Source organism: Gavia stellata, chromosome 4 (genome assembly GCF_030936135.1).
Source record: "Gavia stellata isolate bGavSte3 chromosome 4, bGavSte3.hap2, whole genome shotgun sequence".
Taxonomy (NCBI): domain Eukaryota; kingdom Metazoa; phylum Chordata; class Aves; order Gaviiformes; family Gaviidae; genus Gavia; species Gavia stellata.
This window is the reverse complement of record NC_082597.1, coordinates 13,716,249-13,732,955: the sequence shown is the minus strand read 5'-3', so window position 1 is coordinate 13,732,955 and position 16,707 is coordinate 13,716,249. Positions and strand designations below refer to the sequence as shown.

The 16,707-nt window shown below is 35.9% G+C and overlaps 1 protein-coding gene across 1 annotated transcript in view; it reads left to right on the top strand.

The window, feature by feature from the left end:
• Positions 1 to 10,521, top strand: part of PHTF2 (putative homeodomain transcription factor 2) — a 53,574-nt gene extending 43,053 nt beyond the window's left edge. The window contains exons 14-18 of the mRNA XM_059816007.1: positions 452 to 538; positions 1,520 to 1,675; positions 5,274 to 5,369; positions 8,966 to 9,091; positions 9,595 to 10,521. Coding sequence (XP_059671990.1) covers positions 452 to 538; positions 1,520 to 1,675; positions 5,274 to 5,369; positions 8,966 to 9,091; positions 9,595 to 9,615 — 486 coding nt within the window. The 3' untranslated portion in view covers positions 9,616 to 10,521. The remainder of the gene's footprint in view (positions 1 to 451; positions 539 to 1,519; positions 1,676 to 5,273; positions 5,370 to 8,965; positions 9,092 to 9,594) is intronic.
• Positions 10,522 to 16,707: the final 6,186 nt, after the last annotated feature.

The window sequence follows — 16,707 nt, the reverse complement described above, 5'->3', positions numbered from 1 at the left end:
TCAAAAAGAGGGAAGTCATGGAAAATACCAAAAATGTGAAATCATATCTTGATATCCTATTGCGATCTAGTGTCCAAAAATCTTTTGTTAGGACTGGTTTTATACTTGGGGTTGAAGCCCAGTGCGGTATGGAATTTGTTATGTCAGGGAATGCTGCCTAAATGGAAGTTACTTCACATCATGAAGGAGCTAACTGAACAAGTGGTGAATATTTTCTTTTCTTATAGTTATCTTTTAAATGCTTGCATCTGAATTAATCTCACATGTCTTTAGGGGTATTCAAATGTAGTGATATTATTAGGATCTAATATGGTGTTTGGAACTTAGATTGCCAAATTGTGAGCCATGATGAAACGTAGGTTCAAGGTGTAAATCTAATTGGATATGCTAAATATCAGTGCTGATGGGGTAGGTTTTCACTCACATATATCCATATATCCTTTATTTTCAGCGTCGAGGTCCTCAACGCTCAGTTGATGTAATAGTTTCATCTGCCTTCCTACTCACTCTCTCAGTTGTATTTATCTGTTGTGCACAGGTGAGGAAATCTTACTTGTATAAACAGACATGACTTAAATAGTTTTTCAAATAATTTTGAGTGCCTTTTGCATGGTGATTACTACTAAGTTAAAAGACCACAGTGAAAAATCAGTAACAGCTGTTACAGCTTTTCAGAAGATTAAGCTCCATTTTTTTATTGTTCATTTTATCTACTTTAGAATATTATTCTGTAAGAGCTAAAGAAACTTATTGATAGCATAATTCCTAACATGATGTTGTTATTATTTTTTAAATCTGTGTCCTTTTTCATTTTCCATCATGGATTTTGGAACACGGGGGGTTTTTCCCCTAACATTTTGCATCAAAACACACTTTTGCAAAGACAATTGAGATTGACCTTGGTTGATGATTGCTTGTGAGAAACAGGACTGTTGGCTATATTAGCCTGCCCTCTAGTGGAATATCTTTAGTCAGCAAATCTATGTTTAAAGATGATTTTTATTGCGTAAGATTTTCCCTTGAGCTTCTGTTTCAGAATACAGGGAAGCTTCTGGTTGTATTTTTTTTCCACTTTCTTCCCTACTGAATGCTAACGTGTTTTCCTGATAGCTAACTATAAATATTTTAATAAGAATTTAATTGAGCAGTATAATTCAGAACATTTGAGGGTCTATTTTGTTTTTTATGCCATATAGTGTCTTTGAAAGTTTGAACACGAGTATAAAATTGTCTTAGAGTGTGTATGTTTTTTCTGCTGCTTTAGGGATATGAAAAAAAGATCTGTCTAAATTCTGATTGAGCCTTTCAGAGTGCATCTTTTCTCAAACCTCATATCTTTGACACAGTATTGATTTTAAATTATGATTCAAAAATCTTTTATGTCTAAAAGCAATCCATATACTTATTACTGGGATCTTTTTCTTGGAGTTGGGGAGATATGTAATTATTTTCTTATGTTGTAATGTAATTATTACCTTGAATTAAATTTTGATTTTTTTTTTTCCTCTTTTGTTTTCAGCTGCTTCACATGCATGAGATCTTCCTTGATTGTCACTACAATTGGGAACTTGTAATTTGGTGCATTTCACTAACTCTTTTTCTCTTAAGATTTGTTACTCTTGGATCTGAAACCAGTAAAAAGTACAGCAATACCTCAATATTACTTACTGAGCAGGTGAGAATTTGTACTGACCTATATTTTTATATCTAAACAAGTCACTCATTTGGTATGTCTCAGGCATACATTTTAGATGTGTTAAAATAGTCTGGATTAGGGAGTTAATGATGTTGTAGTAAAACAAAACTTTACAACCTGAAGTTCAGTTTCTGTGAGAAGTGTGTGACTTTGTTTAAAAGTTGTATGGAACATTGAGATGGCCATATCTCAATTTATCTTAAGTGAGCGGGCTTAGGGATATCAGTATATGTCATTTGATATAATTAAAGATCTAACAGAACACAAACACAAAAAGTAGCTTTTAAACAGGAAAAAGAAACCTGAACTCTCAAAGTGTTGGATGACAGAGTAAAAGATTTGAAAACAAACTTACCCTCTACAAAGTGGGTCACTGTTTCTAGTCCAATAATTTTGACTGCTAGGTCGTGTGGATTACATATAGTTGCCTCTAGACTCCTTGGAAACTTTTTTTTTCAGTCATTTGTCAAACTTGCCTTTGGGTGTATGTACTTTTCTTCTCAGGAATGTTATAGTCAGTGTTTGTACTGCAAACTTCCCTCTCCGCTCTGCTTAGCGCTGCTGATAGTTTTTCGAGCTAAGCATGTTCAGTTAGTGTTAGGTAGGAAGCAATCTTTTTCTGCTCGGAGATGTTTCACACTGGTGCAAAACACAGCATTCAGGACAAGGTAAATATGCAGTTCAAGAGATCTTCACAGGTTTCCTACAGGAAATGTGTTCAAGTTGGAGAATAAAATCTTCCAATCTGAGTCTCCCAAAGTCAGGATGTGAAGCTTATGACAGATGGTATAAATTACTGCTTACATATTTTGCTCAATGAGAATTCATTCTGTCTTTACAAAAGATGACGAGGCTAGACACTGAAAAGACAGACTGCCTATTTACCTTGTCCTGAATGCTGTGTTTTGCACCAGTGTGAAACCTCTCAGAGTTCTGAGCCTGGAGGGCTTTGCATTGTTCTGTTGATCCTCAGAGTACAAATAGCCTAATGTCCCAGTGAAGTTTATGTCCTCTGTTTCTGGAATGAAAGTGGAGGGAAATGTTTGGGAGAAGGCTTGGAAAAAATGCAGAGAGGAAGGAGAGAGAGAATGTCAAGCTTTTGTTTTGTTTTCATAGGTTTCTATACTATGCTCTTCATGAGAGTCAGTGTTTGAACATTTTAAGCCAGCATGGACGTTGAAAGAAGCACTCTTTCTATGTCCCCAGAACTTAAAAAAAATAAAAAAAAAAATTCAGAAAGTGCTATGTCATCAGACACTTAGCTTTGTATTGAATCCAGCTTATCCTGTTAAAAGTCATTTCCCTCAGAAACGCCTGAGAGCTTTACGAAATGAAATCCAAAATAGAATTCACAATTGTTTCTCAGAAAATAAAAAGGATACACGTCACCCTGGGTAGAACTAATTTTGGACTGGTTTCACATACTAGCTGGATACCACAGCATATTTACAGTGTTCTTGAGACAGACTCATGAAAAGTCTGACATTTTTGCCTTTCATGAGAGGTCAAGCCCAAACAATTGACTGACACTCACTTGATCTAAAAAAGCACATCTGAACTGGTATCCTTGAAAATCGCACACTAGTGTTATTAGGCTTACTGAGAAGAGAATGAAGCTTTAAAACAAATAAACAAAAAACTAGAACAAAAAAATCCAAAAGGACAAACAAGCCTCAACCCCCAGATTCAATTTAAATGCTTCACAGGTAAGATGAAATTGCAAGTTCTGCTTTCTGTCAGGCAAATTCCAGCCACTTCTGTGTGCTTTATATTCAACCTATGAATTTCATGATTAGGAGTCATGATGGGAAAACTAAACAATCAATCATTTTACCTCAAGGGATTTTTTTGACTGTATGCTGTTTGCCTGTAATTTTTCAAGTCCTTCTGAAAGTGTTCTAATTGGTCTTGTAAATTAAGTGCCTCAGTGGTTCCTTGTTGAGTAAAATACAGCAAAGTTTTTGCCTTGCCAGTTTTAAGTCTCAGAATAGGCATGGTAGATGGCTATGTATATACACATTCAAACTCCCCTTCTGATTCAAAGTTTGTTATTGAATGTTTATTTTTTTCTATAAATTAACAAAATCATAGTAACTGTTAAAAGAGATTTGAACCTTCCTAGGGTTTATTACCTACCATTTTTTCAGAGTTTTCTTAGTTTATTCCTGTTTATAAACACTTGAATTGTTGAAATCAGTAATTTTACATTTAAAGACTGAAATCTCTTTGCCTCTGAAAGCATAATTTACTTTAAAATTAAATTGATAGTTCAGGAGCTTAATATGCCTTGTATTAGGCATAGTTTTTGATTTTTCACAGAATCACAGAATCATTAAGTTTGGAAAAAACCTGTAAGATCATCAGGTCCAACCATCAACCCAACACCACCATGCCCACTAAACCATGTCCCGCAATGCCACGTCCACACGTTCCTTGAACACCTCCAGTGATGGTGACTCCACCACTTGTATAAGAAACTTACATACTTGAAACTTGTGTAAGAAACTCTCAGTGACCTTTTTAGGGAGATCTGATAATATGCAGTTACTTTGTTTAGATGTCTCTGGCCCTCGTTTCAATAACCACCTTACAACAAGGTGGTTCAATATATCACAACATCATATAGCATCACTTTCTTTCTGCAACTTCACTTCTGTAGCTTGGTAAGAGTCTTTGTCATCTGAAGGACTACTTCAGCGTATTGCTAAATGTTCATTTTTTATTTTGTTGAAGGTTGTCATCCTAGAATAAAAAGCTAAAGGCTTTTCAAGATATTTTTCCTTTGATTTGCTTTTGTTGTGCAATAAAAAAGAAAAACTAACCTTTGCCTGGTCTGAGATATCAAAGATAGGTCATTTGAGAATGAAACCCAATGTTTCAAAATTGCTAGAAGGCCAAAAGAGAGCTAATTTGTACTCTTAACTAAACTTTCTCAGAAACAATGTCCTAAAAAAGTCTGGATCACAGAAGTATTGAAATGATCAATATACTGTTCTTCTACAGCAATTAAGAGTTTAATATTTTTTTCAGATATTTCAAGGCACTGGAAAGATTGATTTTTCTGCACTCAAGGTGCTCATGAAGTACTCAATTATACTAAAAACTTTTAAAAGAAATTACACTTTAGTAGAATTACGTTTTAGCATTTCAGTCTATTCACTAACTTTTGGGGATGTTAAGCCCTGTAAGGTCTGCATACTAGTATAAAAATCTTCTGGAAATGAATTGACAAACCTCAGGCAATTATTGAAGGACAAAAAAGAAATTATGCAAACCTTACATATGTGGTGTTTTTTCTTGTCTAATTTCTAGGTTATACTAAACTTTAAAGTTGTTGCTATAATAATGTCAAATGTATTTTGTTATATCATAAAATATTTTATTTTCCTATGGTACCGAACCAGTATTTGTTCTTAAACATTAAAAAGGAAGCAAAAAATTTGCTTGCTTGCAGAAATGTCATTGCTGTTCTATCATATGGCTGCTGAGTAATCACTTCATTTTATTATTAAATATTTCAAAATTAATTCCTTTAAATTCTGAATAAGTGGTGATACTCATATTTTATTTAAATCAGATAAACTTGTACTTGAAAATGGAGAAAAAGCCTAATAAGAAGGAGGAACTGACTCTAGTGAACAATGTTTTAAAACTTGCTACTAAGTTATTGAAGGTAAGAATTAAAATAGTATTACCTTATTACATATAACTGAGAGTCAGGATAGATTGCTTAATGAATTACTTGGGTTACTTCTGCAGGCAGTACAGTATGCTTTGGTTTAAATCTGCACTGTAACTCTTTCACAGCAATGCTACTTTTTCATACACTATAGTCTGTTATGTTGCTATCATTGTGGTTTACAAATTACTATTATATACAGTAAGTTTTGTTCTTTAACTATATGAGCAGCGTGAGAGAAGGTACTTTGGGATGGACAGGATGATGAACCCTTGAGAAATAAATGATGTAGTTTTGTTGTGTGTTTTGAGTGTTGATATCTGTTTCTAGTACTAAGCTGCTGGAGGCTTTGTATTCTTCCACAAAAATAATTCCTCTTAAAAACTGTCAGTGGTTAGCATTTCAAATTAAAACTAGATCACACTTGATGTCTTCTTTACTTACTGTCATAGAAGAATCCTTTTGGAAGTCAGAGAGAAATTGTTACATAGGTCCATTTATAAGTGAATTAAAGATATGGGTTTCATTTAATGTAACTTGAATATTTAAGTCAGCTGTGCTGTTGAACTATTTTGCAATTTTTTTTTCATGGAAATTTGCTGATTAGTAGAAAAGTTTTTTGCTTATGCAATATTATCCTGTTTGCCAGCTAACTATATTTGGTGGGTAGAAGATATTTCTTCATGGTGAGAGAACATGAAATTTTTTTTTATTACTTCCCATTTCTAGAATTCTGCAGAAGAAATATCATCTTACTTTCACTCATCTGGAGCTAGAGCATGGACATGCTTAGGGCTTTTTTAAACTTGTTATTGTTGTTACATTATTAACAAAGCAGTGACTGAGGTTCTCAGAAAGACACATTTGATCTTAAGTTGCCCCTGCTGAGTTCTTCTGTTCTTTCATACTCACAGATCTGTCATAATTTGAAAAGCAAGCTGTTTTGTTCTTTCAGTTGTCTGGGACCTTAATTCTTGCTCCAGAAATGTCTCATTCTCCTTCAGACTAAACATTTCCCTAATCCAAAACTTATTTAAGGGTTACCTGAATGCCAAATAAGAGTGATAAAGTTAACACTTGAAAAACTTTTTTTATTTTAGGTTTGGCTTTTATGAACAAATAAAATCAATTAGATCTAGTATTCCTTATGTATTTTTACACTAAAATTAACACTATATAACTTATAATTGACTAAAGTGGGCTTTCAAAGAGGAAGCCAGTCCTGACACTACAAAAAAAAAATTCATTATTTGCCTCCCCACCTCTCTTGGCATGGTGTTTCAGTGCTTAATCACTTCTGCTGTTGTGTAAACTATTTTAAAATTAAATTTGTCTAGCTTCAGCTTTCAGTATTTGGATCTTGTTATACATTCTGCTGTTCTGGTAAAGTTCTTAAAGTGATGCTGGCAATTTGTTATTCTTGGGTTCAGAAGTAAGGTAACAACAGTATTTTGATTTCTCCTTTAGGGAATCAAATCCTTCATTTAGTCCAAGATAGAGTGGTCATGTAGAACAGTTCCCCAGGAATGACTGGCAAATGTAGAAGTATTGTCCTCCCCCTCAGATAAATTTTCTTCAATCCACGCATCCCTGTCACCATGCTTGAGTATAGCACAACTGATACTGATTCCATGTAGCTGAGGTGATGGAGCATTTCTTCTAGTCAGCTGAGTAATTCTCGCCACCAGCACACCTTCAACAGTGTGTGTGGTCCCCTCATCTCAAAAAAAGTATGCAGCACTTTCCATGAGAGGACTGACGCAGTCAGCAAGGACTCAAAGCTGACAAAGCAACAGCTTAAGTTGAGAGTTATGGTACAGTGATATGGAGAGCCTGGCTAAGTCAGTTACTGACTATATCTCTTGGTAAAAGAATAAGGGACCGCAAAGCTTTTAGGACCTGGTTTTGGAGCAAACAAAAGGAAATATTTTCTGTGCATCAGGTAGCAGACTTGTGCAACTGTTGGTCAAAGGACACTGCGGATGCAGAAACGTTATCTGGATTCAAGGAGAGACTGGGCAAGTAGACTAGACAAAGCACAACAGATTCAGGGTATCTCATGAGTTGAAATGTTTGTGTGCTCTGAGAATGTAGGTAGGGTGAGAAGTAGCTGCTGTTGGTCTTGATCTGATTCACTTCAGTCTTTTTCATGCTTTTCTCAGTGTTTTAAAAAAAATGTTCATGTTTTACTCTTTCTAGAAATGTATCAACTGACATGGCCTTTCCAACAGGGGACTTGGCTTTTGTGGTACAAATCCCAGATTCAGGCCATCACTTAGTCACTGTGAGAACGTGCCCAAAAGTGAGATGGGATTTCCAAGCCACCTAGTATGAGCTTTAAATGAATTCTTGGTAGTTAGTGATCAACGCAATTATGAATTTCATGCCCAGTAGCTAAATGGAGTTGTTTTTTCTTAAATTTGGGTTTAGATGTTTTTGATCCTTGCTGAAGGATCAAAGGAAGTCTTTTACTGAAGACTATATTATGTTGAATATTCTTACTATTCTCTTACTCCCCAAATTGGTAAGATGAATACAAACTCTAAAAACTTTTTCCTTAAAGAATTTCTCTGCTGTTCTTCTCAGAATCATGTCTTTTATATCTTTTTGTATTTGCAGCAGAGTTTTATAGCACATTACATCTAAATGAAAAGGTTGTTCATTCTTATTTCACTTCTTTTGAAAGAAGAGTCAGAGCTATGAAATTCTTCTTTATTAAAAAAGGGTTTATAAGCCCTTGTTCAAGGCCCAGGATGTAATGCAGGAGAGGGATGAAGATGAATTTAAAGCTAGAAAATACAAATGACCAAAGCAATGATAGTTGTTATACTTTATATAATCCACTCTTATATTTTACAACTCTTTTTTTCTTCCTTTATTTGACACATTTCTAGGCCAGAAAAGTTTGGGTGACTTTATTCGCACACCAGTAATTGAAAATTGGTGAAAAAACATCTTTGTTCAAATTTTGTTGCAGATTAATTTTGGCTATTTTTTTGATACTTCCAATTAAAAAAAAAAAAAGGTAAAATATGGGCAGTTAAATGTTTATCAGTATTTTTTTCCTTTATCTTCCTTTTCTGACTATGTTCATCAGTAATTATTCTCAAAATTAGTGGAAAAGGAGGGGAATTGCATTAGTGTTAATTTTTCATAGTAGTGAGGTAGCCTTCTGTCACTGTGGAAAATCTTTCTTTTCTTGTTTTTTTTTGTGGTTCTGCTGTCTGTCAGCTCTTTTAACACTGAAGGTGATTTCTGGAAATCATAAGGAATTCTAAAATGATGGCATCTTGGTGCCAGGAAAGCTAGCTCTCTATTTTCTTGGCTCCATGAGCAAATTGGTAGATGGTCTAGGTGGGTAGCCTCCAATTTTTTGAAGGGTTATTTAGACACCAGCATTCAACAGTCAGTTAATGTGATGTGTATTTTCTTGCACATTGTTTTTTATATGCGAAAGAATAGGAGAATGTTTTACTCCACTGTGACTTCAAGACTTCCTAAACTATCTGATATCACTCAATACATATATGAACAAAAACCCCTTTGTGTAACTTTTGCTTTTTAACGATGTCATTGTTTTGCATTACTAGGAACTGGACAGTCCCTTTAGGTTGTATGGGCTTACAATGAATCCACTGCTTTATAATATCACCCAAGTTGTCATACTGTCAGCTGTTTCTGGTGTCATTAGTGACTTGCTTGGATTTAATCTAAAGGTAACTACTTGATAAGCATCCTTTTTTTTCACCATGGCATTCAGAATGTTATGATAGATGGATCATACATTGTAGCCTAATGAATTCTTAACTGTATTAACTAGAAGATTTATTGTTTGAAAATGGTTACAAAATTTAAGCTAGATCAGAAGAATAGTGATGTATTTGTCAAAGCAGCCCTTTTAACATTTTTTTTTTGCATTTTTGTGGCTTTCTAACTTCATTTATGATACATAATTACCAAGAATTCTTAGACATAAATACAGAGACATTCGTACACATAAGTACAAGACCTTATTTAACTTTTAGCCCTTAACTGGCCACTGAGTTTGCTTATGTCTACCCATTTTTTTTCCTGTTAGAAATAAACAAATGTAAAATTTATTTTGTGTATCATAGAATATGCAGCAAATGCAATAAGAGAAAAATGTTGTGGTATTGCAGTTCTGGTAAACAGAAAACTGAGGAGAAATAATGTTGATTTACTGCTCTAACTTTTCCAGCTCTGGAAGATCAAATCTTGACAATATGTAAAGAAGATGAGATAACACAGTGTTATAGAAAAGCTCATTGATTGACAAAACTGCCTCAAAGCAGCCACTGAATCCGTATTTCAGATACTACAACCTCTTCAAGGATGTCGTTTGGAAAATTGAAGTGTTTACATCTGACTGTCTTGTGCAATCTTCATATTTATTTCATCTTCTCACTGTTTTATGTTCATTTTAATTGACATTTATATTTTATTTTCCAACTTATTTGTTTAGTTTTGGAAAGGGTCAGATTTGGGAAGGGTCAGAAACTGTGTGTCTGAGAACTTGAAATCCTGGAAATTGATTACACTAAATTACTATATCTGTTGTTAAACCTGAAGCCAATGCTGAACATTTTTAGTTACAGTAACGCTATATGGAAGTAATTTGATTTTTGATAGTGTGGTAAAACTGCTTAGAATATTTCATTTGCACCAATCATTTATGAGGACAACATAACATCAATAGATGTTTGGTTGCAATAGAAAAGTGAGACATATACAAAAAGAAAGTACTGACAATACAGTATGACAGGTAGCAGAAATATTTTATATTACTATCAGAAGCAAGTGGGAATTTTTGATATTTTGAGTAATTCCAGGATCTAAACTCATATAGGCTGCAGTTTAAATATCCTGGGATATTAATAAGGTATTATATAACAAGTCAACAAGTGCTCTTTGATAACACTTTTATTAGAGCAATAATTGTAAATGGTTACCATGCTGTATGATATTTTGATAAAATTAAATACTGTATTTATTTGAAATACTGGGCTGTTCTGCGCAGCTCTGACTGTGCATGCTCAATATGTGCACTTTTTATTGTTACTTTTAATGAGAAACTTTATATATATACACATAAATGTATATTAAGTGGAATATATTATGGTGAACTATGGAGCAGTATATATTATATGTTGAAGTTGAATATTTAAACAAGAGAAAGATTTACTGGTGAAAGGAATGCTATGAATGACTGAGCATAAGATAGATGCTCTCCTCTTGTACACTATAGTATATGCCATTCATACCACATTGAAGTTTAAGAACAGTTAAACACAGAAAACAAGTTTCTCTGAGCAGCAGAGCTCAGGAAGCCTGGTATTTGGCAGATTTGTGTTTTCAGATAACCTCCTTTCCTCCCATTCCTCCCCAGCAGGGGTCATTCCCTAGCGCTTTCCTGGCTGGGGTTTCCCAGCCTTGGGTTTCCCACCTCTCCCTCTGCCTTCTATCCCTGCCTCCCACATGGACCAGTCATATTGACTCATGGTTCTTCAGTGTGACAAAAATAGATGTTCACCCGTGTAGAATTAAGTTACTTGGAACAAACTTTCCATCTACAGATTGTTTTGGGAGGATTAATATCACCAGGCACAAGTATTCTTACATTTTATGTTTATAAAATAGTGGCTTCATATTGAAAAAAGACAAGTAATTAGGTGCAAGAGTCTGGACATTGCACGATGTTTGCAAGTCTTCAGAATCTTGAAAGATTTGAAGTAATGTATCTTAAACTTATGTGGTATAAAAATATTTTTATATATAAAGCAACACAAACAAGCATTTTGTATTTTATTTGCCTCTGTACTAATGTTTAATAATGACCAAAGTGCATTCTGGTTTTTGAAAGAATGTATTACTGGAGCTTTAAGAACATTCTCTATTTAGTTTCTCATGTGAAAACTTCAGCTGCATCTGATCTGTTTCTTCTTTCTCTGTTGTTTGATGTTGGGATTGTTTTTAAAAATTAAGTACATTTTATACACAGTTTTTTCCAAATTATGGTACAGACCTACACAGAACTTAATTTTGCACAAAATATATTTTAAGAAAAAAAAGTACAGCAGGAGTTCTATGGGTGATAAAAGGTAAGGCTATTGCTTTTTACAGCCTGTCACTATTACAAAACCATTCTTTACTCTAGAATGGAATTATTTTTAGAAATGTAAAATGGTGACTATATGGCTTTCATTGCCTTTAAAAAAAAAAAAAGAAAGGGAGGGAGGGAAAACATTGCGGTTTTGGTTGAAGGTGAAATTAGTTTAACCATGTATACCTCAGCAACTAGCACTGTGCTGGATTGTTGCACTAACAAATGGCGGCTTGGGGAGAGGAAAAGATTTGTGAAATGAAATTAAAAATAATAAAAACCTGTGTTTGCTACCATTAGGTATATTCATTATGTTAAAAATGGGAGAGGTTTATTCTCCATCCCTCAATATGGAAAATCCAGTATGAGAATAGAGGCAAGTAGAAATATGGCAGATCTTGCGTGTTAACTGTTATTTTTTGGCACATGTTTTGTAACTGAAAGTGTGATCAGGCTTGGAATAAAGCTTTCTATGGTTGATGGTAAGAAAGAAAAAAAACAATGCGGTGAGCTATATCTTTTAGTAATATCCAGCATATTTCTGAGTCTGCCTGTTTAGATTTAAATCCATATATTCTATTTAAATTAAAGTATATTTGGGAGAGAAATCCTGCACATGGAATGCAAATGATAGTTGTCAAATCGCACTTCATTGCAAGAATACAAACTTTCAGACACTTTTAGTTATGCAAAGTAGTTTAATTTTATTAAGACTACTGGACGTGCATCTTCCAAATAACTGTTCGTATTTGCAAAATATTGAAACAGTATTCAGCCCTATTTCGGCAGGATTTAAGGGGACTAATTTCAATCACCATTTTGACTGTTTTGTCGTGTCACAAGATACACTTCCATGTAAAAATCAAAATGCAAACTAAAGTACTTACTGAAATCAAAGTGAAATGTTTCAATAACATGTTATGGAATATTGGGACAGAATTAATGTGTGATAACTTACGAATTTTGTCTATTTGTTTACTGATTAGTGAAAAAGTTTCTGACAGAGAAGTGTTCTATTAACAACTCTCAAACACCCATTTTTATTAGCTTAATTTTGGATTATGCAAATCTTAATCTTTGGACTTTAAACATATTCTGCTAGTGGTATCCCCATGACCACTGGTTACTGGGCAGTAGGTTGCACTCCACACTTGAGTTCATTTGCTCACTTTCTAAACTTACATCAAATGTAGGCTATTTACAATTTAAAAATTCTTCTGATGGTCATGAAAGATACTACATACATTGAGAAATTAACATTTTCTGAGAGCCATTCTTTTTAACTTCTATCTCTAGGTGACACCTTAGTGTGCCGGAATTCTCAGATATTGCCAGAAAACGTTATGCATAGTGCAAGTTTCCTTAGTCCAGGCCCCATCTATGTTTGAGTACCTTCCAAAATAGTTATGGAGCTGAAGATGATAGGATCTGACTGATGCATTGTTGCTTACTAGCTTGCTTCAGATAGTGTCCCATTTTTATCAATCCTGACCTTCTTAAAACCATCCTCTCCAATAGAAAATCCTACGTGGCATCTAAGCAGCTGTCGGTGTTCAGGCACGAATTCAGCATGTGCTGAATACGTCCTCTGTCTTACACCGGTTGTTAAATTCTGAAGAAAGAGTTGTATTTCTACAGCTCGTAGCATGGAGCTAAATTTACATGTATCCCCCCAAGTGCCACTTTTGGAATCTGAAGGGTTGCAAGACCTTTCAGAAAACCCCAGAAGTGAGTTTTAAAAGGTTTTATCTGTGTGCTACTTGCTTAATATACGATTGCAAACCTATTTGTAAACCTGCTGTCTCTGGTAGGCTCCAGTGAGCCATGCAGTGTGTAGATTACATGTATTGCAAAAAGAAAAAAAATAATTTACAACCCTTTTCTTGCAAAGTCACAATCTTACCTCAGCTTGGTATATACCAGAATAGAACAGTGTAAGTTAAAGTACAGCCAAAATGCAGAAAGATACTTTAATAGTTTGACTAGTTCTTCGTGTTACCTTCTATGGATGGGACCTTTAAAACCCTTTGGTAGATAGCAAATTTAGTAATTTCCAAAAGCTTCTCTGGATTGCAAGCACATTTCATTCCAGGTGATGCTTAAGAATATTACTGGTTCAAATTTCAAAGATCCATCTTTGGCATCCAGCAGCATACAGTAGAGAGACTTACTTCTCTGTTTTCTGCAGATGGTGATAGTGGGCTGCTGCTGCTGTCTTTACTGGATACTTCAAACCCAAAGGCATCCAACTTGTTGGAGGGAAAAGGAGGAAAAAGGCTGTTGGTGCTGCTGGTATATCCACTGCTGCCTCTTTAGGTAGACTTTTGTTACCAGTTCCTTAATAGTGAATTTGCTGTAACGTAAGAGAGAAGTTCAGAGGAGAAGGAATGCATGATTCTTTTTTCTTAGTCCATAGAGCAATCTCATTTTTATTGCATGACTGCACAAAATATATCTGTATTGGTACAGGAGATGGGGAAGCAAACCTTTTAGTCACAAATAGCAACTGACAAACTAAGGGGAGCACAGTTTTGTTTTCTTCCAGTGTTGCTACTTGCAACGTATCAGAGGAAATCATCTTGAGAAGGTGCCAATGTTGTTTCCTTTTTTTGTTTTGTTTAAAAAAAACCAAACAAACCCAAAACAAACCCACAACAGTCTTCACTTGTACTGTGGCTTTCCTCTCAAATGCTGCCTTCTTATCTTGTCAGTCTTAGGAAAACTAATCAGTCCTTGCTGGGCTGTTAGGATCCTGCTTTGCTGATACTTTCTTTTCCTGAAAATCACCATCTTTTTGTCATCTGTGATGGATGGAGCCTGGAGATGTCCTCTGAAGTTCCTGTATGAGGTGTGTCCAGCCAGGGAGCGACTTTGGCAATTCTGCTGGGCCTTGGGGAGTGCCTGGCCCAGGAGTCAGAGTGCTGCAAAACATCTGGAAGGTATCTGTACTGCCAATATTTATGACATGACTGATAGAGGTGTTTGTGGTAAAACCTGTCAGCTCTGCTCGTTTTACCTGCTCATTTTGCCTGTTGCCTTGCTAGTTGAGCAGATAGGTCCCACTGGTGACAGCAACCAAACAGTTCTTCTGGAAAGGGGGAAATGTCCAAGGCTGCCACGGGAAGTTTGTGATAAGGATAAATCAGGGAAGGGAAGGGAAGGGAAGGGAAGGGAAGGGGTGTGATTCCTCTGATATCTAACCCACTTCTGGTGACAATTCTACTGTCAGTGTTGGATATCTGCATTATTAAATATGCTCTTGAGAGATGAAGCTACTACCTTCAGTATGGACACAAGCACCTGTGATAAAATAAACAGCACTGGTTGCTGGTCAGGTTCAATTTTTCTAGTACAAGTTTGTATCAGTTTATTATCTGGAGTAAGAAATAAGGTCATGCTGCAGAAAGATTTGTCCTTTTTACTCTCTTTTTTTCCTATGTTTGATTAATAAATTCAAGCAAAAGAAAGCACATGCAGTTTAGGGACAAGCTTCCAAAATTTTTTCATTTGTTACTCATTTCATTTCATTTATTACTTCAGCCTTTATGTTTAAAAATGACAGTACTTTATGTTTAGGCACCCTTACATGCTTAAATACCCACCCACACGACTTTTCGCTTCTAGCCCTTACTTACAAACAGCTGCTGCCCCTTGAGCATGGTCTTATTCGTAATGAAATTTATCAGGGATTAGGTGGCTGCCTCCTGACAATATCACGATCCAAGTCTGAGTCTCTAGACACGTGGTTGTAAATTAAATGAAATCTTTTGCTTTTGCTCTATCTCATGCATGTGAATGGATGGGAAGTGAATTACTTAGCTAATTGAAAAATGCAGTTAAACAAGGTGGCACTAAACCAGTGAGTTTTGGTGAAATAGTTGTTTTACTTAAGCATATCAAGGAGTGCTCTAATATTTCATTAAACAGTCTCTACAACAGTGCTGATTGGGATCAAAGGCAACTAAACCAGCCTAGGGATAAAGGTTTGACCCTGATGAAAGGTCACTCTCCGACAGCTCTGCATACCCTGCTCACCATACCTATGTCCATGGTCATACCCTTTGTGTAGGGTTCATTGACCTGAGCTTCAGATGTCTAAAAGTTAGATGCTGAATTGACCCAAGGCTTCCTTTGCAGTCACTAGAAACACATTTACCTTCAGAGGGGGATTCTCTCAGTTGATCATTGACATTAATTTTAGAGATCCTCTGGCATATTTCTCTCTTGACTGTAAAAGGAAAATAGTGTGGATAATCTAGAATCAGATGTGAAACTTTTAGCCACCTAAATTAGGGCAGATTAATCCTATTTTGCTGTTTTGTTCTGCAGTGAAGCCTTCAGTGTTTGCAGCTGTGTAATTAGTTCAGCTGCCAGGGGAAAGGAAGACCTTTTTTTAATATTCTTTTTTTTTTTTTTTAATTTTATCGCTTTGCTCTTAGGAAAAAAGGTTTCCAAATGCGAATTCCATAATGCTGTGCCAGCGCTCAGAAAGTCTCCCCCTGAGCTGCAGTACTGCAGCTGGTGAACTGCCCACCTCTGTGCAGCTCGCTGCTCCACAGCCTGAAGGCAGCACAGTGCAGGCATAGCAACAGCACCGAAAATAGTCACAGCCAGCGCCAGAATAATACGCAGGTGTACCTGAAGAGATCTGTTTCTTTATTGCTAAAATGAGTAACTTGAAGGCTGCATAAGATCAGCTCTAAACTTGACCTGCTCATGGGGAAACACTGCTCCTGTTTGCAGAGAGTTGTAGGGGCAACGCTGCTTTCCTTCTTTGCCTGTTACGTTGGAAATCCCTTATGGCAACACTGCTGCCGGATGTAAAGATGTGATGCCATTGAGCTCTAAAATCCATCCAGAAACACAGAGCCCTCCCTGCTTGGCAAAGATCCTCTGTGCAGAGCAGACACTGCCATGTGCGTCCTCCCGGCAGCTGGAATCAAGGGTACCCTGTGCTCAAAAGGAGTAGAAGTGACAGAGACAAGGCTTTCCATATGTCTCCTACCTTTTCTTCAGGCTGTAGTTTTGCAGCTGAGTCAAAGATACTCCTGGGAGGCCTGCATTGGCTGGCCAAACGATGTTTGCAGGGCAGATAAAAATAGTACAAAAAATCTCCAGCTTGCAGAGGGGGAACCGCTGCCATTTTACCCCTGTCCTCCAGCAAGGCATCCTAGTTCCAGTCTTCTGTAAACCCATGCTATGAAGTTAGAC